This window comes from Nicotiana tabacum, chromosome 16 (assembly GCF_000715075.1).
Source record: "Nicotiana tabacum cultivar K326 chromosome 16, ASM71507v2, whole genome shotgun sequence".
Lineage (NCBI taxonomy): Eukaryota > Viridiplantae > Streptophyta > Magnoliopsida > Solanales > Solanaceae > Nicotiana > Nicotiana tabacum.
In genome coordinates, this window is record NC_134095.1 from 33,767,695 (window position 1) to 33,790,735 (window position 23,041).

The following is a 23,041-nucleotide window of genomic DNA, read 5'->3' on the forward strand; positions in this document are numbered from 1 at the left end:
GTCCCACAGAGATTGGAACATCTATGCTACGGATTTAGATTATCTTCATCACTATTTAGGAGAATTGAATTTATGAGTGAGCGAAAGTTCTAAGATTTTTTGAGGCAAAAAACTAATTGAGTAGAAATAATAAGAAAGTGTTGGGAATCCTTGAAGCCGCTTGATAAGATTAATATAATAAGATTCAAACTCTAATACTTATTTCTCGAAAGTATAATTGCTTATTTCTAATACAATTATATTTTCTTCACTTTAAAGTAACTATCTAAAACACCTCTTCCGATTAGTGTAATTAAATAATTTACAATTAGTGATGATAAGAACAGAAATATTTTCTTGCCTGAGTTGTACCAATAATAACAAAAACCTCTTTCGATTAGTTCTCGTTAGATCAATAGACTTAATCAAATCACTTTCTTTTCCGGATAAAGATTGAAATAAGTAAGACTAAAGACACTTGTAAGTAGCTGCGATTATATTAATTTGCCCAATGACTATTTTATTTATAACTATTCGCTGCAACTTATTTTGCTTCTTCCGAATACAAAAATTAGCACAACGGTAGTTATAAAATAGAATAGTTAGATTTGACCATATTAAATAATCAACACCTTATTACTTTGGCACAAAAAAAATGGAGATTTGGGCAGCTTCTCGGACAAGAGCATATAGAACTGAATATATATTATAGTAACTTAGCAAACTTTTTCAAGTATCCCAACTGGAGTAGTTTACTTCATTATGGAGTAGATAAGAGTACTACTAAGATGATAAAGAAACAGAATACTTCCTAAAAGAGAAAGAAATATTAACTGCCAAAATCTAAGCTAGAGAATCCAATTAAGAGATCGACTCTTTTCTACTATTCTGGCATACCTTGCCTTACATAGATAGGCCCTATTTATAGGAGAAAATTTCAGGCAAACTAATCCTCTGTTGCGACAGTAAAAGTTGTCGTCGCGACGCTAATTACTTTATCTTTTCTTCTCATTGTGCTGCAACAATAAATGTCATCGTCGCGACGCTAATTGATATATCTTTTCTTCTTCATTGTCGCGACAAGAAAAGCAGGTGTTGGATCAATAATGGCATGACTCTTCCTTTCATTTCTTGATGCGTTCTTTTTTCTTCTTTTTTTCTTTTTTCTTCTTCTTCTTTTTTCCTTTTAAATAATCCTTCCCTGCAAGATTTGTTAGTACTTATAGGAGAGTAAATATAAATTATTCATAGCTTTTTTTATACAAAAATATTATTTATTTACATATAAAAATACATGAATAATTATACTTATCATTACACCTGCTAAACCAGGACCAAAAGATTACAAAGTCATGATGCTAATGGTGTATACTGTCGAGTCGTCCATTGGAGTTGAGATTGAGAGTGGAAGATAGAGGAGAAATTCCTTAGATCCTTTTGAATTGATAACTAATTTAATATGAGTTGACCCTCTCCTTTGGTTTTACTATCACTGTCTTCTTCAATAGCTAGATTTTGCTTATTCATCAGAAATCTGTATTGACTGACAAGTTGTCACGATCCGGAATCCCAACCTCGGAGCCGTGATGGCGCCTAACATCCATTTGCTAGGCAAACCGACGTGAGATAGTTAAATAGCCAATTTTTAATGGTTTAAACAAATGATTATAAATAACGAGAAGTAGAAACGCAATCTAATACAGTACCAACATAAGTTACGTGATAATATCTACTCCCAGAGACCCGGAGTCACGAGTACACGAGCAACTAGAAGTTCTACAAACAGAATCTGAAATAAATACAATTGTTTCGAAGGAAATGAACAGTAAAAGAGGGAAGACAAAGGGGACTTCAAAGTCTGGGGACGTCAGTAGATCTACATCAAGTCTCGATATGTAATTATCCGAGCTAACAGACCTCACACACCGCTGGAACCAATACCAGAATCTGCACAAGAAGTGCAGAAGTGTAGTATGAGTACAACCGACCCAATGTACTCCGTAAGTATCGAGCCTAATCTCGATGAGGTAGTGACGAGGCTATGACAAGACACCTACATAAATAAAACTGTACAAGTATATACACGAAGCAGTAACAATAACAAAAATTAACAATGTACAAACTAGGAGGGAACATGCGAAAAGAAAGATATGATAACTACGACAGGTATGACATCACGTAATAGCCAAATAAATCATCAACCAATGAAGACGGATAAACCGATGGTATAAAAATAGCACGACATCACCTTTCGTGCTTTTACTCTCATCCTTACCATGAAATGATGACATAAATGGAATGGCACGACACCAGCCTTTGTGCTTTTACTCTCAATCTCACCATGTAACAATGAATAAATGAGATGAATGACACGGCATCACCCTTCGTACTTTTACTCTCTTCCGTGCCATAATATAATGAATGAGTGATATAAATGGCACAGTATCACCCTTCGTGCTTTAACTCTGTTCCTCACTATGTATTATTCAATAAATGAGATAAATACAATGATACGACATCACCCTTCGTGCTTTTACACTCTTCCTTACCATGTAATGAAGATAATATAAATTTGGAAAATAAATAATGCGGAGAATGTATTTAATGTCAGATATGATGACAATATACCAAACTTCAACTTCCAAAATACTCAACAATTACGAAATAAGCAATAATTATGGAAGGAATAGTCAAAGAAGTGATAACCTAACCTAAGCATGGATATCATGATTAGTAATGCAACAAAACACAAGGAAACAAGTTCCGTCCACATACTTTAACCCAACAACAACACGTAAGTACTCGTCACCTCATATATATATTGTTCCCACACATTAAACATGTAGCAAATAGACTAACAAGTCTTAATCCCTCAAGTCAAGGTTAACCGCGACACTTACCTCACTCCGAAATCAAATCAAAACTCAACCAGAGCCTTTCCTCTAAAATTCGCCTCCAAACCAATCGAATCTAACCAAATATGTTTCAAACAATTCAAAATAAGCTTTAGAAACTACCCATGAGTGATGAAGATTCAATCTTTAATGATTTCGAAAAAAGTCAACAAAAGTTAATCCCGAGCCCGCCTGGTCAAAAACCCGAGATTCAAACCAAAATTCAATTACCCATTCACCCCCGAGCCTGATTATGCGATTAGTTTCGAAATTCGATCTCAATTTAAGGTCTAAATCTTAATTTTACAGAAATCCTCAATCCTACCCAAATCCCTAATTTTCTACCATGAAAGAGCGTAGATTAAGGTTAAAAATTAATAGGTGTTGATGAAAATGGAAGAAAACAGTTAAAATATATTGGCCTTTGAAGTGGTGATGAAATTCTTCTTCAAAATCACCTCTAGGCCGAGCTCTAATGTGGAGATGGTGAAAAATGGGTTAAATCCCGATTTTTAGAAGTTTAAAAGACTGGGCGTCAGGTGTTCATCACGTTCGCGAAGAGCACTGGCCAATTGGCCAACGCGATCACAATCAACCCTCCACGTTCGCGTAGGTTTAGCCCCCATTGCCTTCGCATTCGCATAGAGTAAAAGATCAATTTCTCAGTCCCCCCCTCCTAACACTACACGTTCGCGAAGGAATGGTCGTGTTCGTGAAGGGTACCCCCCACTGCTCCACGTTCACGACCAACTCATCGCGTTGCGATGAGTAATTTCCTCCCCAGCCCAAGTTACTCTTCACGATCGCGAGAGTAGCTTCGCGATCAAAGAATGATGCACCTGATATCAGAAAACTCACAAATCACTCATATCCGAAACTCACCCGAGCCCTTCGGGATCCAAACCAAACATGCACACAAGTGTAATAACATCATACGAACTTGCTCACGCGATCAAGACGCCAAAATAACACTTAGACCTACGAATCAGACATCAAAATGAATGATATTTCCAAAGAAACTCAAGAACATGCAGATTTACAACTGGACGACTGAATCGCGTCAAATCAACTTCGTTTTGCCCCAAATTTTGCAGACAAGTCATAAAATTTCACCTACTCCAAGTTCCGGAACCAAAATCCGAACCCGGCAGCAACGAAGTCAACCTACGGTCAAACTTAGGAATTCTTTAAGACTTAAAATTACTCCCTCCGTTCCAGTTTATATGAACCTATTTCTTTTTTGGTCCGTTCCAAAAAGAATGACCTCTTCCTAAATTTGGAAACAATTTAGTTTAAACTTACAATTCTACCCTTAATAAGAAGCTTTTATAACCACACAAATACTCTGGGCCCCTTTTTGACTTGTTTAGAACCACAAATTTCAAAATTCTTCATTTTTTTCTTAAACTCCGTACCCAGTCAAACAGGTTCACATAAATTGGAACAGAGGGAGTACTAGTTTTTAACAAATTACTTCACTCAAGTTAGGGACTTCCGAATTCGATTCTTGGCATACGCCCAAGTCTCAAAATCACGATACGGAGACCCCAGGACCGTCAAAATACAGATTCGGATCCGTTTACACCGAGTGTTGACTGTAGTCAACTCAAATGAGTATTAAGGTCACATTTTCTTAGATTTTGCACATAAAAACTTTTTGAAACAAGACATGAACTGTGCACGCAAATCAAGAAATACTAAACGAAGCTAGCCGAGGTCTCGAAACACAGAAATAAAGGCTAAAACTAAAAATGACTTTTTGGATCATCACAGAAGTAGTAAATAGAGCATGGATTTCATGCAAATAGTATTTGAAAACATTAAACTTTTTCTACCTAGTAATATAACAATAGAATGTAGTAGGGGTATACATGTCAAAAATTTCTCCAAATGGTTAGATTGATCAGTTGAAGACTTATGTAGTTGTTAGAGGCTACGAACTGTGTTCGTCTGTCAGTACGGTACGATATTTAGATATTTCGATTTGGTATTTTCGGCTTTCGATTTTTTCAAATACTATACCAATGCCATACCTAATTAAATTCAGTATGGTTCGATTTTTCTCCTTTCGGTTTCGGTTTATTCAGTTCGATAATTTCTGTTTTGTTCGGCTTGAATATTAACTGTAATACTCTTAATTAAAGTACTTACAAATACAAATCTATAAGGGTTCTATCTCATCTGACTGTTAACAAAATCTTTATTCAAAACCAGCAAGTATCATCCAAGAGAAAAAAGGTGCATAAAAGAATAAATTTGATCCTTGAAATTGTCTTATTACTTGCTTAGAGTTAATTAATTGTTGAACTTAAAGAATACTATAAGGATTAATCCAATAGATGCAACAATAATACACGAGCAACAAAGTAAGAAACACCCCAAAACCGTAAAAACATTACGTACTGCCAACCTCGAACATAAATGCCAAAGAAAATTATTAACGTATAGTATAATCAATAGTATATAATATGTAACTTAGTATATATTCCGGTATGGTATCGGTATTGCGGTATTATTTTTTTAAATACTACATATCATACATAATACCAATATTTTTAAAAACTTAAACCAAATAACGTACCAAATATCCAATACCCACATACCAAAATTTTCGGTTTCGGTACGGTAATTCGGTATTTACCATATTATGCACAGCTCTACTACGAAGAGTTTTTTTTTTTTTGAATTGTCAGGAAAATTTTTCCCATACCAATGATTGTCTCTGTTTGATCAGTTTTGCCATTAGGCGCAGCTATTAAATTGATTGCAAGAGAAAATGAAGTAATGTAGGGTAAAACTTAAATTAAATATGTCCTAGAAAAACTTATTTCCAGTGGGAAGCAACCAGCATTTTATACAATTGAATGGAAACAAAATTTTCTTATCTTAGTTTTAGCAGGGGCGGTTGTCAGGCTATAACTGACAAACAAGAAAAGGAGTTGCAGTAGTTCTAAAAACTATCTGATACCTTTTAATCCGCTATATCAAATAATTAGATTTCTACTTATGACATACCTATACAAAAGCATTGATTTCATTTCCAGATAAGCACAATGCAGAACTTCAGCTCAGCAGCATTTCATGCCACTCAACTTCTCCTCATAGGATAGATGACCTGTACTTATCAGGCGTCATGGAACCTCGGCTAGGCAAGGTTGGCATCACAATCAATTCTCGAGGCACCAATCAAGGTCATGCAATAAGCGCGCTCATCATCTTCTACTCTCAGCCTAACATGATATCTGAGAAGCTGTTTGACATATTGCAAACTAGGGAAGTTCGAAAAATGACTATTCATCATCTCGAGTTTGTCCTTGGAGGGAATATAGCTCGACCTTTTTCTGTATTTGGGAAGCTCTCTGATTTTCCTTTCTCCAAATTTGGATGGATTTCGTGTTTTGTTCCTCGATCTGGATGCTGACCGTCGGGGTGATGAAGAGCATGGTGACCATCTGATGTACTCTTTTCTGTGCTTTGAGATGCTTGAAACTTGTCAGGGTGGTGAGGTTCGGACCCTTCACCTCTTTCATTGTTTTTGACAGTCTCGCCAGACTGGCTTTTGTCTAGGTATTGGAGTTCACTTGCAGTTAATTGAGTCCGACGTTCTTTCAAGAAGTTTAGCCTGTTTGTCAGCTTTGATAATGCTGATGTTGTAGCATTAGCTCCCTGTCAATCATAGATGTTTAATAAATTATTTGTAGACCCTAAAGATATATAAGATTGATACAGAAGATTTTATGCCAAATACTGATGTGATGTGCAAAAAAGATCTTCTGTCAAATGCATAATCAACAGGTATTGAATCTGTCTCAACACAATCCTTTTTATGTTCAATGATCTTAAAATGTCTGAGCAAGGCAGTATAAACAGTAGAATGCTTGAAACATCTGATATGGAGAAGAGAGTATTAAAGAAAAGGCAGGTCTTAGTTCATATTTCTCGCCGAAGCCATCTCAAAGTATGAAAATTTCAATAAATTGCCTCAAGCAGAGACTCAGCTTTTGTTGCTTATGCCCACAGGAAAAAGAGAAAATAGAAGTTCAAACTTCCAGATAAATCATATAACTTACCTCATTCCTAGAACTAGATTTTCTACCACTGGCTGAAGGGGCCCTGCTCATCCCCGCTTCCACAGAAGAGTTAGTACTTTGTGATGAAGCCGCTTGCTTACTCTGTGGATGTTTATTTGCCGACAATGGAGATTCATACTTATTGTCTTTCTCACTATCCGCCTTGTTCAAATTGGTCTCGTGCTGCAGAGAAAACTACATTAGTCATAAACTGCAACTACATGGATGTTCCATGATTATTAGGGTAAATAATTTTCAATACATCTGTTAAAAGAACAATTTAAGACCCAGGCTATGCTACGGTGACAAATTGATACAAATTAATAGCACCAAACTCCGTAAAGTATAAAAAACCAGCCGAGCTAAACTAGATTTATACTGCTTACACGTCCCATTAATGTTTTTTAACCTCTTCTTTTCTAATTACTGCCAAATTGTTGACTTAACATATTTTAAGTTTTTGTTTAGATAAGGCTCATATAAAAGACGTTTGGGGAACGGCACCAAAGAGAAATAAAAAAGGACCCACATATGCAACAAAAATAGGTGTTCCTCTGCATCAAAAAAAATTCAGCAATTTCAACGAGAGTACAAAACTACCTGCAAATGAAAAAGACACAACTACACATCTTTATATATAACCGCATATCTTAATATTTTGTGCCTGTTAATTGACGTACAGATTGTCATTTACCTTCTCTTTTTCTTAGTTTGTAACAGATAGTAATTTTTTGATAGATAACCCCACAAGTGCTACATTTTCACTTCTTTTTGGAAAACATTTGAGAGCTAATTCAAGCTACATCTTCCATTTTGAGCACAAAGTTTACGTAATCCAATTTTTTTGTTGAAGAGTAACAAAAGAAATGTGCTCATGGAGCATCTCCATTTACTTTTTATTGTCCAACTTCATGGAAATTCAACTCAGAGGGTAAATAATAGGGACAATCGCAAATATCCTCCAGGTGCAGTTCTAAAACTTTTCAGACAACATTCTCAAAATACAACAAGAAATCTAACAGGTCATGTATACAGTTGCAACAATACCAGTTAGAGACATTCTATCCAATTAATATGCACAGAAGTGGGAATATTTTAACATCTGCATTTGCTAAAAAAAATAATCAGAAGAATTAAATAATTGTCGTCTTTCACTTGCAAGGTTAACCTGTTAGATTGAGCAATTGATTTTGAAGTACAGAGATCCATATCTTGTTAAATTTTCAGTTGGCTTAGCTTCATGAGGTTGCAGTTTCTCTACATTCAATCGTTGCAAAACCAGAAAACTTTGTTTTTTGGTCAAAGGATACCATGAAATATGTACCTTACTTCTTGCAGACTTTTCAAAAGTTTTTGAAGCATTAGTTTCCATATCCTTATGTTTATCCTTGCTGCACCAAGATCGAGATGGTGAAGAATAAGAAACAAATTAATCGAGATGGTGAAGGATAAGAAACAAATTAAAGCAAATTGCAATGGAATAACAACCACGAAGTTGCTCGTTGCGTTAAAAACATCAGAACTCCTTAATATTCAACCTATAGACTAAATGTCTTCCTACACAAGCAGCAAGGTAAAACAAGTGCATTCTTGGAGTTTAACTTAGACAAGAGGGAAACAGCATTCCAAGATCTTCCATTTTCTTCCTTATCTTTCATTGATATGAATAGCATGGTTGCAGAAGCGGGAGATTGGAGAACAAAAAAGTGTAGGGATAACAATCTAAAACCTTACCTGGAGCAAGATTGTACCATGGAAATACAACATAAATAGGAAGAAGCAACACAAGGATTACCTTTTTCCGTGATTATTTAGACTTTGCTGCGGTTGATTGCCCAAGTCAATACGAAGTCTGGAATTTTGTTCACGTTGTTTACTAAGCTGCAATCCAAGATCATCAACCCTCTGTTTCAGATTGATGATATCTGCCTCTTCCTGAGCAATCTCCTGAAGTTCTTCCTTCATCTATACCATAAAGAAAATTATAATTTCAGCATAAGCAAGTGTTATCTATGTTGCAGGGAATCTCCAAAATGCTGTTGCACGATCCTCTAAATACACTGCTTTTGGAGGATCCAACACGCACCTGGCGACATTTTCGGAGAGACCGAGCAACATAGAGCGTTATGCAATAAATTGGCAAGTTGAAAGAAAACTGACCGTCCCATCTATACTGGAAGAGATAGGTAATTTGCCTTCAATTCCAGCTTCCAGGAGTATCCTTAACTCCGTCTCCTTCTGTAGTTGCTCCTGAAGCCTTGTTACCTAACATGCCAACAGTTCATTGCACTCATTTGTAAAACTGCACATGGGAATGATTAAGCTTCTATTTGCTAAGGACAGTTGGGGATATATGATGACAAAGAACAACAAGTTTTTATCATCCACGGAGTTTCAATCTATTTGGTGTATGATTCCAGTAAAGAAGAAAGCACAGTAGTTTTGTGGAGCTGCTCCACAATGTATCATGTGGAGCTTGTTGAAGGAAAGAACTAGGAAATGATTTTGTGGACAAGCAGCCACTCTTGACAGTAATAGGTGCTTTTGTATTTTGAGTTTCTGGTTTAGCTATGGGAATATTAGATAGAAATTCAGATTTCTGAGCTTCTTGGAGCTATTGATATATGGTTATACAACACTTTTTTAGCATTCTTCTGTGAATAAATATTCACTGCTTGAAACAAACAAACAAAAAAGAAGAAACAAGTTAACCAAGAGTAGTCTAACACAGAAATGAGTTAAATTTTGCATTTGGTTACTTGGATGGATTAGACTATATTCTGCTCCATCTAAATAAAATCATATCAGTACTTGTAAATGCACAATCTCTTTCTGGAAAAATTATTATATCAGCGACTCTCCTGACAAATGCTCATCACTCTTGAGTTATTTTAATGGGTCCACCAGAGTAGGTGCGAAAGCAACCCAGGCTATGTGATCGCTTAGCTCAACCAGTGAGCAAGGTTGGAAACCAACAGCCTTTATAGCATCTCAAGTCTTCCGACCGGTTGGCTATATTTTAGAAATTCTGGCTATGATAAGAGTTGTATCTACCCCTAATAGGCCTAGTTCGTGATTGAATAAATCCTAGCGAGGTTTCATTAAGAAGGAATGAGCAGTAAAAAGTTCAACTCGCACCCAACAATAAGAGGGAAAGGAATCTAGAATAGCACCTACATATTTTTCAAGTGTTAGACGATGCTCATGCAAAGCATTCTTTCGTTTCTCCAGACTTTCATGCAAAAGGGCGTTGCCTTTGACCTATAATGAAGAGAAACGTGCAGCACAAAGACCAAATATAGAAAGTTAAACAAAAAATAATTGAAAGGTAATTCAGATGTGAAAACTGATGAGACTTCTTAAGAAAAGAGAATCTCATAACACGTACCGCCTCTTCAACCCTTGTTTGTAGGTCAGTTTTAATAGCCTCAAGCCTCTGGATTTCATCCCTAGAAACAAGTCCAAACATAACAGTTACCTAATTGTAAAATCCATCCAAATTAAATTAGAATGCAAGGCACTTTTTGAGGCAGGATAAACCGTGAGGGTGCTTGGGGTTAGGAATCATTGGTCATGGTTTTTCATCAGGGAGTGCAAGTGCTGTTTGCATGATTATATTTGATATTTGCAGCTTTCTATTCTTTAGTAAGTAAGGTTAGTACTTATACATGCAACGTGATTGTTCTCCCATTGTTTTCATTTAGTAGCCGTCCTTTCTTTAGAATATTTGGTTGACCATCTTTATTATGAATTTTAACTCTTGATAAATGCATCACTTACTCATCATCAAAGGGGATGTCAATTGATTCCATGGAGAGGTTCTTCTTGGCCTAAACTCAGAAAGAAAAACCAAGAAATGAAAAATCAGAAAATACACCAATGTTTTAGTCATAAAAGAAATGCAAAGTCAATACATGGATATCCACGTTTGATTTGTTTAGAAAATGCTAAATTAAGCAACAAAAATGTGTGGGCATTATATGGCAAAGGAAAACCATAGTAGCAAATGAGAAAACAAGTCACACTCTGAGCTGAGTAACTGTGAGCGAAAGGACAATAGTACTCACAGGAGTACGACCCCAGACAGCAGGTCGGCGAACACTGCGCAGAGGTCCATTTAATATATCCGTTGACTTTTGAGAAGTAGATGTTTCAACATGTCCAGGTCCTACTTGTTCACCAGATTCATTTCCTTGTGTTCTCGAATTTTCATGACTTTTAGGCAGAACGTTCTCACCCGCTTCATTGACATCACGCTGAACAGAAGTTTGAGGTAGACTTGTCGGTGAGCTCCCATTAGCTTTGACGTCGCTGTCCACTTCAGGAGTCTTTAAACTAGCTTTAGAAACTCGAGAGCTCTGTATAATTACTCTTGTTAGTTACATTATGTGAGAGCCAGCTTAGGCTGGAGCAATGAATATGTACTGGAAAGCAGTATAAGAGGGCTGCACACAGCACCAGACAGAAGGAGAATTAAATCCCCATCAATAAGCATTTATGAGAAAACTTGCCAGTTTCTTAATAACCAACTCAAGAACTAACTACAGAGTGCTATTTCCTTATAAATTGGTGAGGATCAGTATCATATTTATTCCAAGCCACCTAGAATATTAATCAATTAACAAGTAAAGCACAAGTTTTCAAGGATCACTAGAGAAGCTAATTATCCTGCTGCACCTGAATGAATGGTAAAAGTAGGAAGAGGGACTGGGAAGTTCCAGCATCACACAACGGACAGTACCTCAACAAAAGAAGAAGGCTGAGAATAGAACAGTGAAGACACTAAAGAAATAACCTTGTTACTATCATCACTTTCGCCAACCTCATTGGTTGTTGCACAGGAGTCATGATCAGAATCATCAACGTCAGCATGAGAGCTCTCTTCTGCATCATCATCATCGTCTTCTTCTTCTTCATAGCTGTAATCATCATCAGTAAATTCTTCTCCACTCTCGGTTCCACTACCATCTGAGTCAGAGTATAATTCAGGCGATACAGAGCCTTCCTGCAAGGATTTAAAACTTTAGTCCAAGAGAAGAGAATAGGAGGTCCACAAAGAAGATTTCATTCTCTTCTGGATATAGAAGATTAAAAACAGAAAGATATGTAATCACTATGAGCTTCCAAAAGAACCAAACATGTTCGCCACTCAATATAAGAGTCAGGTGCAGAAGCAACTAAGGAAGTACAGAACTGAAGATGATGATGTAAACCATACCCCAAACAATTTGCCATACTCCTCTAGCAATGTGATGACGATGGCTTGAGCATGGTTGGCTGCAGCAGCTGCCTGCAGAAGTTGAACAGAGCTATCACCACTCATAGCAAAGTCATTTCCTAGCTCACAGTCTCCAGCTAGAAGTGGGCGAAGAAGTAAAGGTGCCATGCAAGCTGCCACTGCTGATGTGCTCATTCTATTTTGAGTTTTGTGAGAAACCACACTTTGCATCATCATAAGAATCCTGATGGACATCAGATAAAGCATCACATGTGTTAAATACATAGATACATACATAGAGCTAACTGAAATTATCTGCTGGGAAATAAAATGTTCAGACCAAAAAGCACCATATTGATGATACCAAAACGGTTTAAATGGGGAGTACACTGAAACCGGTGAACTGTGAAATTTCACATACAAAATCAAATAACAGGAACAGCAAGAAAAGAAAACCTCTGCAGCAACCGACGGTTTGGTTCTGGAAATGTCTCCAATATAGCTGTACGCATAGCGTTGACTCTAATGCCACGCTCAGTTCCTATCAACAATCACAAAAGCATTTTAACAAATGATATTCACAAGGTACCAATCATCTAACTATTGCTGTTGATGGGAAATGTACAAATACCCTAATCTCGTGATGAAGGCCACAGAAACACTTCAGGCCAACATTCATGCTAGGATAAAACTTATATGATGACAATTTGTAAATCCTTTTTTCTGTTGGCTTTGACCTGACTCAGAACAAAGTTCAAGCCCAAATTGACAAGCAGCTTCCAAGAAGTCATATTTTGCAAATAAACTCCATGCATAAATATGTATATTTCATTTTGTGCCAGTTGAATTGGATAAGCATGAATTGAATGTGCATTCGCTTTAGCGCAAAAATAAACTCTATGCATAAATATGTATATTTCATTTGGTGCCATTTTAATTGGATAAGCGTGAATTGAATATGCATTCGCTTCAGCACATAAATCTAATAATAGCTACTTCATATGGAAGGATGGTCTAAAGACTGTATCACAGGACTCCTGATTTCACAAAAAGAAGTTGAGAATCACGTAACAAAGGCACCATGTTATAATGTGGTACCTTAATACATCTAAATCATTTGGATGTATAGGCATTTTAACCTATTTATTCCCTCAAACATCTGCCCAATGTTGGATGGAGAAGTGAGAACCATGAGAAACAACTTAAGTTGATAGGCTTGAGACATTTATGTACACATTAGGTTCATAGGTTTCTCAAAAAACGAAGAGAAATCCAATTTCAGCAGGGCCAAACCAAAAAACTTCACAAATCCGTTTTAATAAAACACTCATGCTGAATGCAATCGAGATATCACGTCTTTACTGTCAAAGGGCTCTAGCAAATATTTCCTCAGGAAAAATGGATCAAGCACGTCATGCTATTCAATGAAGAAAGTATATCTACACAACTCTACAGATACTGGAGTAGTATTACAAAAGGTATCCTTCTTCTTTCTTCTATAAGAGCTGTCTTGTGACACAGAAGGAAAAGAGGCAGTCTAAGGGCCCAACGTTAAGAGAATAAACTTACTAAATGCTTCCAAAAGGGCATTGCAGCAAGATGCAGGAACTGGAGATGATGGCAACTCTCGCAGTATGTACTGCAGAAATCAAGATGATAGCAACTTCAGAAAGTACTTTCATACAAACATTCTTACCTAAACCGCATACTTGTGTTTTGAAGGACATACCTTGACACAATCAGCAATAATATGAGCATCCTCGTCTGGAGAGAAGTCAGTTTTACCTGGATTAACAGAACAAAAGTTTTGTTATCTTATGGTAAGCCAAGTGAACTACACAAGAAACACTTATATAGGTGTCGACTTTAATTGTCATAATTCAGACAAACAAAATAATCACATGAAGAAAAAAAGTAAAAGATTCTTGAAAGGTAAATAACCCCTCACAGCCCTTATGTCCAACAACAATTGTAAACTAAGCTAATAATGATCTGATATGAGAATTGCATCACATCTGTCACAATTCAGTTGCATCCAAAAAGAGGAAGCCGCTCAAGTACACATAGAAAAAGTTATATCCACAAAAATCTACAGCTCTATGCAGCTCACTATGAGCCTTTACAACAATGATGTGGACTACCAGGAATAAGCTTAATATTGCAACCTTTAAAGCAATAAATAATTCTACTCACCATTTGCCCAGGGCAAATCATTTTCAGAAACATTACACATGTAGAAAACATAAACTTTTGCAACAGATACTAATGGTATCAACACCTAGTAAAACATGATATAAATAAACCCTCTCAGTTTCAAGGTAGCAGACCCTGTTCATACTCCCGTATCCGATGCTCAACATCATCAACATCTGCTGCTTGCCGCAGGATGCCTTCTACTTTAACCCCTGGAAAAATAGTAAAAGATCAGCACCATGCAATGAGTAAGCAAGACAACAATAAACAAATAAATAAATAGTCCAGAAAATGAGAAGTATTAATTTTTTTTGGTAAAAAAAATAAGAAGTATTAATTGACTGATGGTTATAGATAAATGTTTGAAAAATCTTAGTGAAAGATTCAATTCTGACTCATGGAAAGTGAAACTTTAGTAGTGAACTTTTCTGACATTTTATCTCAATTTTGAAGCCTTGAGCCGGTTTGAAAAGTGACCTACTAAATTAATCTATTACAGTGATTGCAGCCCTAATAACATGGACAATAAGTAAATGAGTAAATCTCATTGCAAAGTAGCCTTCCAAAGTGAATGGGATTGCACAACTGCGGTCCACCTACATTGATCTCTCATTTCCTCTAGACCACTATGAATCCTCTAATTTGACAATCTCAAACTCACCCATGAGGCAAAACATAGATGCTGGAACAACAAAATGCATCCGATTTAAAGAAAAACGGCTACTACCTCTCTTCATCTTTAAGAAAGAAGATGCACTAGGGTATAAGCCCAACTAACAAATGATCCTTTAAAAAAGAAAGAGATATTTGACATTTGAAGCCAGAAGCATCAAGAAAGTAATACGTTACAGAAGCAGCCATCCGATAGTAATTTGAATCAGTAGAAGAAGCTCACCATGCTCTTCTACAAACCTCAGGGCTTTCTCCAGGAAAGATGGAGTTCCATCAATATCTTCCAGAGCAAGTAAAACCGGCCGACCAATGACCATGGACTTCACAGGCTGTCTATCATTTGCTACGAAGGTAAAATGAAATAAAAAGAGGTTGAAATTAGATCCATGAAAAAGTATAATACTATATTTTATGGCAAACGCAGATCAAGGAATGGCAATAGCAAGATAAAGAACAGAACCAGCTTGAATATTTTCCCTTTCATGAAAAAACATTGCTTTTTTTTTAAGGTAATGTAAATGAAAAACCATTGCTTATAAATGAAATATTAGTAAAGCTACGTTATAAGTAGGTTCCAATTTTATTCCTCGACCTGCAAGATGCATACCAGATGCTGGCCACGTTAAGAAAAGATGAATGAGAACTTACATTGCTCAAGTGAAACATCAACAGCATTGGCCTGATCATTCCTAAATATTCCATTTTGGCCCATTACAAGAGCAGCACTAGGTGCATTTGCCAAAGCTTCCTCAAGTGCAGTTTTCCACTCAAGCAAATCCTCCAATGTTTCCGCCTATGAAATCAAAGCTCTTAGACTATATTAAGTTTTATGCCTTACAGAAACAGAATTCCAGAATGCTAATGATAGTCATGATGCTACAATGCAACAATGTAAATAACAACAAAAATGTTGAGTGAACCAATTCTGGAAAACAATGGCCATCCAAAAGAACTTTAGAGTCATTAATTTATTACTATCATGATAGGAATTCCTGCCTTAGACGCGGAAGGCTACCAAGGAGATGCATGACTAAACATGAGAACAAACCATGTGAAAAAGTAATTGGTACAAGTAAAAGCTACTTCGCGAGCTGGTTACCATTAAAAAAAAAAAAAGAGGGCAGCCCGGTGTACTAAGCTCCCGCTATGCGCGGGGTCCGAGGAAGGGCCGGACCACAAGGTTCTATTGTACGCAACCTTACCCTGCAATTCTGCAAGAGGCTGTTTCCACGGCTCGAACCCGTGACCTCCTGGTCACATGACAATAACTTTACCAGTTACTTTACCATGTGAAAAGTAATTGGTACAAGTAAAGCTACTTCGCGTGCTGGTTACCACTCTGTTTTTGAGCTTGAAACTACCAATTAGGCGATTATTAAGTGGGCAAATTGAGGGAATGTTCTCAATTCTCAATAAAATACTAATGAGAACTATAAGTTGGTAGTAACAAAAAACAAATTAATAAACTCAAGCTTCCAACTTATTATGTACTGATAATACAAAGTTTCTGCCAAACCACGTTCTTTCAAATATCTCTATTTCAGATTTATTAGTCTGTGGATCATGTTTTGATACTTATACAGTAAAAATAACACAATTGAGCTTAAGCTATTAACTAGTTGACAACTTAGGTTACCACTACAAGAGCAGAAACCAGTAAGGAGCATGATCTTCCCCTATATATAGACTCGTATGGGAAAACGAAAACTCAATCCAAGGATGACGACAAATAATAAAAACTGATAAAACTATAAAAGAGAAAAAAGGCAATCACAAATAAAGGCACCTTGAGTGTGAAAGCTCGTCCGTCACGACCATCAGGAAATAGCACAGTCAACAGTTTCTTATCTTCTTTGACAACAACGCTGAAAAATTCATGTAGAAAAACAGCATCATTAACCATTTTGGTGTTACTTGGCAAAAGGAACTGGCGCTAAGAACTATCTTAAGCATAGCAAGAGATACTAAGCCAACCTGCCTGAACTGTTGAGATCAATACCACCCAGGGTTAAATTCACTTCGCTCCCCTTTTGAGGAGTAGCATTCTGAAAAGAATCAGTCAAGGTCATAAAGTCATCGAGAAATTTTTAAATAAGTCAAAGAGACCATTGAGCACACAAGATATTGCATTTTGAAGCATCAAATGATTGGTAGCAAATAGGATTCATGGACTTATCAAACACAAATAGGAGTTAGGAACAGATAAATATTTAGCCAATATTATTGGTCGAAGCTACTAAATGAACCGATGGAATATAGGCTCACTATGATTTCAACTAACCAATGATTTTCCAAACTAGATGCCACACTATGAACCTGAATGGGATTCGACGATAAAATTTCATCAGTTGATCTCTATGTCAAGAGAATATATAAGGGAAAGATGTAAATCCAAACCTAACATATAACAAGGAACAAGTTCATTCCCATTGTTTGTGCTTCAGCCTACACTAGCAAATCTTCAGAGAATACAAAATAAAATTGCAAGTGTAATGCAATTTTTCTGAAACCATTTATGTACTTAAATCCTCAAAGTCATTCACTTGTAATATGTTGTCAAGAAGAAATGCGGTCAATATGCACACAAGGGGAAAAAAATAAGTCATTCAAGAATACAATTTCAAGGTAAAATCTGAATTGTAAGTTTTAGCTGGATGCTGGAGAAGCTCAGAAGACCAAAAGAAATCCTGAGAAATCGAAAAGGAGAGAATCCGATTTAAGTACGTTAAGTCGAGTGAAGGATCTACTAACATTGTTCAATACATTGCTTTAAAATTGGGACGGCTGAGCCATGTGAAGGAAAACCTTCCCGCACGGTTCAAAGAGCACTGAATTAGAATGAAAGGTTTACCACCTCCACTGTTCATGCAAGGGGAGTTTGCTCGATTTGCGAATTAGTCCGACTAGTAATTCATTTCTAACCCGTCTTCAGTAGTCTGAGAGTGGTGACGTTAATTGTAGTAACATTCAGAAGTAGTTGGGAAGCCCGAGAGTAGTGATGTTAATTGTAGATACGTTCAAAAGTAGTTGGTACATCTTTATTACAAAAAGACAAATTTGGCGTGCAATGACTTCTTCTTTTTTGCGCTAATTGGAATATAACTAATCCTCTGTTTTTTGTGCATTTTGGATAGCTTTAAACTTAGCGAGAATCTCATTGGAGCTCATTTAGATACTACTCTTACTACTCACCTGTATAACATATTTTTTTGATAAGGGAAGATTTTATTAAACAGAAAACAGTATCAAGCTGATACTGTGAAATTACATATGATATGATTATAGTCCAATACTTGCATAATAAGCAGGTAACTAACTTAGTTTCTGCTAAGTAGTAAGCAATTATACAAATACATTAAAGAATTCAATGTATTAGTTTATACTCTTACTACTCACCTGTATAACATATGTATATAGTGAAATCCAAATTTATGAATCATTGAAACAATGAGTTAGAATAAAAGAAACCAAGAAGATACATTAAAGAATTCAATGAACTATGATATGGTTATAGTCCAATACTTGCATAATAAGCAGGTAACTAACTTAGTTTCTGCTAAGTAGTAAGCAATTATACAGTACACAAAGTCAAACTTACAGGATCAGTTCTGTAGAAGACCAATGAGGTACGAGTTAAAATGAACCACCTCTTCTTCCATGATGTCCATCCAATTCCTACATGCAATAGACATCAGAAACATCAACTAAAACCTAAAGTTTATACAATTAGAAAATATTTGTTTCTTTTCTTGCTTTCTGATAAAGATATAGAATATGTCTCAGTATACGCTTGAAACTCCAGGTATGTATTCTGTTTTAACTAAGAAATTAGCCAATAAGTGATATGATCACAATGTGATACAAAAGCAGCTAGAATTTTTGTCAGGCCAGAACAAGAAAGCAGACCATCAAAAAGAACAGAAAAAAATGTTATACTTTCCTCAATAACACTTTATATAACAGTCTGCATGAAAATGAAAATACAGTGAAATCATCATTTTTAGCTAAAAGATAAATAAATAAAATAACTTTGAATCAAAAGAAAAAACAAGACACTAAATAACAAACATATGCGTGAAAGTGGGTTATAAGAACAAGAGAGGAGAAATCACTTTCCTTTTTGCAACTATGTTTAAAATTTTAAGCATAGAAGAGAAAACATACCTCTTGATGATAAAAACAGGGGACCGCTTTTGTAAACCTGTCAAGAACAAATTTTTATCATCAGCCAACTCCATCATTTTCTTCTTTAGAATGTGTATCAACCACAATCCCTAAATTTACCGAATTATGTATTTAGGCAAATATCAAATGCATGGAAATGAAAAACTGCTTTCCGTAAAGCTGCATAAAAGAGTGAACATTTAACCTGGAAACAGGTCACTCTCCTGTGTGGTCAAATTGAAGGATCAATTTTTTATATCTGATAAGCAGGTCACATTCCTAAAGAATGACACATCTCTATCACTAAACTGATGCTCGTGAAATAGCATAGAAACAGTAATTTATCTTAAGTTTGTTAACAACTTACAGGATGAAACACTTGTTCGCTGTGAAAATAGCACGGGCTAGCCAGTTTTCGGATTAGTAATTGAAAAATAGCTAGTGTTTGTAAAGTCAGTGAAAAATAGCCACTATTTTGTTGAAACACGGAAAATTCCAGCATAATATACGGGATTATGGAGCTCCTGCGTATAAACTTCCGACATATTACGTTGGAACTCCAGCACACGTAAAGTTCTAGCATAATATGCTGGATTATGGAGCTACTGCATATAAATCTTCCGCATATTATGTTGGAACTCCAGCACAATATGAAATTCCAACACATTATGCTGGAAGCTCATATGTAAAAAAATTCGAACTCCAGCATAATATGCTAGAATATTTCTGGATTTTTAAGGGTGTTTTTGTTCACATATTATATTAACATAAAAAAAAGTGGCTAAATTTCGATTACTTTTGAAACTGTGGCTATTTGTCAATTACCAGTTGTAAATCTAGCTATTTTTTATTTTTTTCCTCAGTTGCTTACTACATCATTTTTTACGCAAATAGCCAGCCATATTCATTGTTTACTTTTTCTGGCCGGTATACATAGATTATACACAATTATATATTATATATCCGCCAGCTATTTTTAGTTTTAAGAACTTAGGTGGGCGGATATTTGGGTTAATTCTTCAACAAAAAACAAGTGACTTTACTGCAAATATTAGCTTACAAAGCATCAAATTTGTTTATCAAATCTAAGAATGTCAATAAGCATTTTGACCCAAAAAGTCCAAGAATTTAAGAGGTATGTGAAAAGAGAAGTAGAGGGGATGGAGTCTTCTCTAATTCATGCGCCATTAGAATGCTAAAGCAATAAACTAACTAACCTTATTTCCACCACGAACATGATCATTGGCCCCAGGTGGTGGAGGTGTTTGATTAACCCCTTCAACCTGATATAATTAAAGAAAAAACAAAAAGAATAATACAACAATGTAATACCAAGAAAATACCCAAATAAAAAGAGAGAATCACAAAACACAATGATGCCGACATTGAGATGAGAATTACGAACCTTATTAGCATCAGCATTGCGATTAGTCATGGTTTAATTGCGAATAACATTCGTTAATCTTGATCAGCAACACCAATTCAAAAAAAGTTCCTGCATTTAGGAAACAATTATGAATCAAGATTCAGACCCATCAACAATGTAAGACAACATTGTCCAATAAAACGTTATATACGAGATTATAATGCAATTTCAAGAAGTGGGGATCAGATAAAAATGTCACCTTTTTCAATCAAAAACCAAAAAGAAATTCATAGTAAAAAAGAAACAAGAAAACGTTGTAGAAGGAAAGAGAGAAATCTTAGTGTTTGTTTCTTAGTTTGGAAATGGGAGAAGATTGGGTAACGGAAAACCGAGAGTCAAGCAAGGAAGTTAGAGAGAGAGAGAGAGTTGATGGTGAAGAAATTGGTGCTTTCTCTCTCTCACTTCTTTCCTAAAATTGAGCTTTTCCTTTTTGCTCTTTCTTTCCATTCTTTTTCTTACACGTCGACCTTATGTCTCTCTTTCTTTATTTTTGCCATTTTCCTTTACGTTCATATTTATTCTTTTGGAGGGAAAAGAATAAACATATTTCGCCCCCTTTTTTGGTTAATAATTCTTACGTATTTGTTGCCCCCTTTTTGGGTTAATACTTCTAGTTTGTTTTTCTTTCTTGAAAGAAAAAAAGAAAAAAAAAGTTTTGGCTTGAATTAGAATCCTCTACCTAAGTGATATGATAAAAGTATAGTTACAACTATTGAATTCCAACTTTGGTTCTAATAGTTTTACTTAACTTTGTATTTTCTATTGAAATTATAGTTAACTATTGATTTTATTTTTATAAGCAAAGGATTAATAACTTGATATTATTCTAACTTTTATATTGTTGTATTGCATTATCAGTTACGGTGAGAAAACTCTTGCATATTCATTTAGACATATTTTTTGTTTTTTTACCGGAAAAAAGTAGTCATTTTCTTTTTTTGCTTTTTGCACAAGTTATTATAAATTACAACTTCTATTTTCTTAATCAATAAGCACAGTTTCTAATGAGAATTTGCAATTTCACGTGGAACATTTGAGGCAAGAACTAGTGAGCATAGTGAATATTAGAAATTGCTCCTTATAAATTAAGTGGCATAACTAACTTAACAATCTTTGGTTCAAAATAATTTGAATTCTATTTATGTGATGAACACCAGAAGACACACACATCTTAAAAATTAACAATAATAAGTAGTAACTTTTTTTCCCCATCTGGATGTCCATATAAGAAACTTTCAATTTAATCTTAATTTGTTTCCATTTGTCATGTGATCAAGGTACATAAATTTAATACAAATGGTGCAGTCATTTAAGTGCCCAACAATATTATTATTTAGTTGAGTGTACCAAATTTAGTTGGATTCAATTTAATTTCATATGAACACAATAATGTTCTTTAATAGTGATTATTTTCAATTATTTTATCATTTTTGTTATTTTTTTCCTTATTCCTCCTTTAATTGGTTGATGTTTGATCTAGTTATAACAATCTCTTTCTTTCTGGTGGGAAACATAAATCTTTTTTAGAAAAGCCAAGGATAGAAGTAACTATAGCTCCAAAAAGGGGCAATCGTAGTCACAAAACTTGCATCAATATTTATTTTTTCATTAATCCAAATATTAAAATGGAAATAAAGAAAATGAAAGCTGGCCAACCTATTACTTATAAGTAACGCGTTTCATATTTGATAAGGTTGGCCACACCATCTACTATTTCATTCTATTTCATATTTTTAGAAATCAAGTAGGATAATTCTAATATATTTTTTTTCTAGCTTTTAATGATTCCCCTTAAAAAATGGCCATTTTTGCAATATACTATAATAGATATGCAATTCGAGTACCTTTTCAAACTCCCAACCTCCAACTTGACCCTAATTATGCTGACATACTTTATAGTGAGACATGAGTGCATGTATCAAATATCTTCTTTATTTCCTTTATTATGTTATTATCATTATTATGGTTGGAAACAAATATCCATATAATGTCTTAGTTAAGATTATGGTTAGTTGGAGCAAATTAGTGCAATTTAAATAGTAATGTTATGGGTGCGGTCCATATGATTTGTCATTTTTGACCAACTGAATTTATCGCAATAATAAGAAACATTTAGTATTTTTTCCCCAAACTCACCCTTATATTGCTCTAATTAGTGAAATATAAATTAGATAAATGATAGTTTAGATAAAACTCTTATAGTTAAGGTTTAAATTTATTTTTTAAGAGGTGCGCAAAAACCTTCAAAAACTAATAACGTAAGCCGGAGGGAGTAATAACTTATTTAAAAAATTTCATTGTTATCTTTTTGACTTCTTATTTATTGTTGTAAACTATGTGGACAAATCACTAAAATAATTGTGTGAAAAATAAATTAAAAAAGGTCAATTTCTTCGTAGAATGTCAATGATGCCTATGCCGTTGG

General features: G+C 35.2%; 1 protein-coding gene across 2 annotated transcripts; it reads right to left on the reverse strand.

Annotated features, from left to right (window-relative positions):
- Positions 1 to 5,653: 5,653 nt before the first annotated feature.
- Positions 5,654 to 21,113, reverse strand: LOC107792373 (rho GTPase-activating protein REN1). Of its 2 annotated transcripts, none has more exons than XM_016614584.2 (24): positions 20,816 to 21,113; positions 20,596 to 20,685; positions 20,408 to 20,473; positions 19,191 to 19,227; positions 18,625 to 18,701; positions 17,001 to 17,071; positions 16,813 to 16,891; positions 15,675 to 15,819; positions 15,250 to 15,369; positions 14,489 to 14,566; positions 13,891 to 13,946; positions 13,731 to 13,800; positions 12,618 to 12,702; positions 12,162 to 12,405; positions 11,739 to 11,948; positions 11,011 to 11,301; positions 10,724 to 10,773; positions 10,332 to 10,392; positions 10,121 to 10,204; positions 9,104 to 9,208; positions 8,739 to 8,908; positions 8,268 to 8,334; positions 6,944 to 7,126; positions 5,654 to 6,539 (listed from the first exon to the last, which is right to left on the reverse strand). In XM_016614584.2, the coding sequence occupies exons 2-24, from the start codon at positions 20,623 to 20,625 to the stop codon at positions 6,171 to 6,173; spliced, it is 2,748 nt and encodes a 915-aa protein (XP_016470070.1). In that variant the 5' UTR covers positions 20,626 to 20,685; positions 20,816 to 21,113; the 3' UTR covers positions 5,654 to 6,170. The 2 variants fall into 2 exon arrangements, with proteins under 2 accessions (XP_016470070.1, XP_075088825.1); XM_075232724.1 differs by having other exon boundaries at positions 11,766 to 11,948; positions 20,816 to 21,105.
- Positions 21,114 to 23,041: the final 1,928 nt, after the last annotated feature.

Coding starts and splice junctions, on each gene's coding strand:
- LOC107792373 (XM_016614584.2), bottom strand. CDS start 20,625: ATGACTAATCGCAATGCTGATGCTAATAAG. Junction 15,820..16,812: donor GACGAGCTTTCACACTCAAG/GTGCCTTTATTT, acceptor TTGATTTCATAG/GCGGAAACATTGGAGGATTT. Junction 6,540..6,943: donor AATCTAGTTCTAGGAATGAG/GTAAGTTATATG, acceptor TATGATTGACAG/GGAGCTAATGCTACAACATC.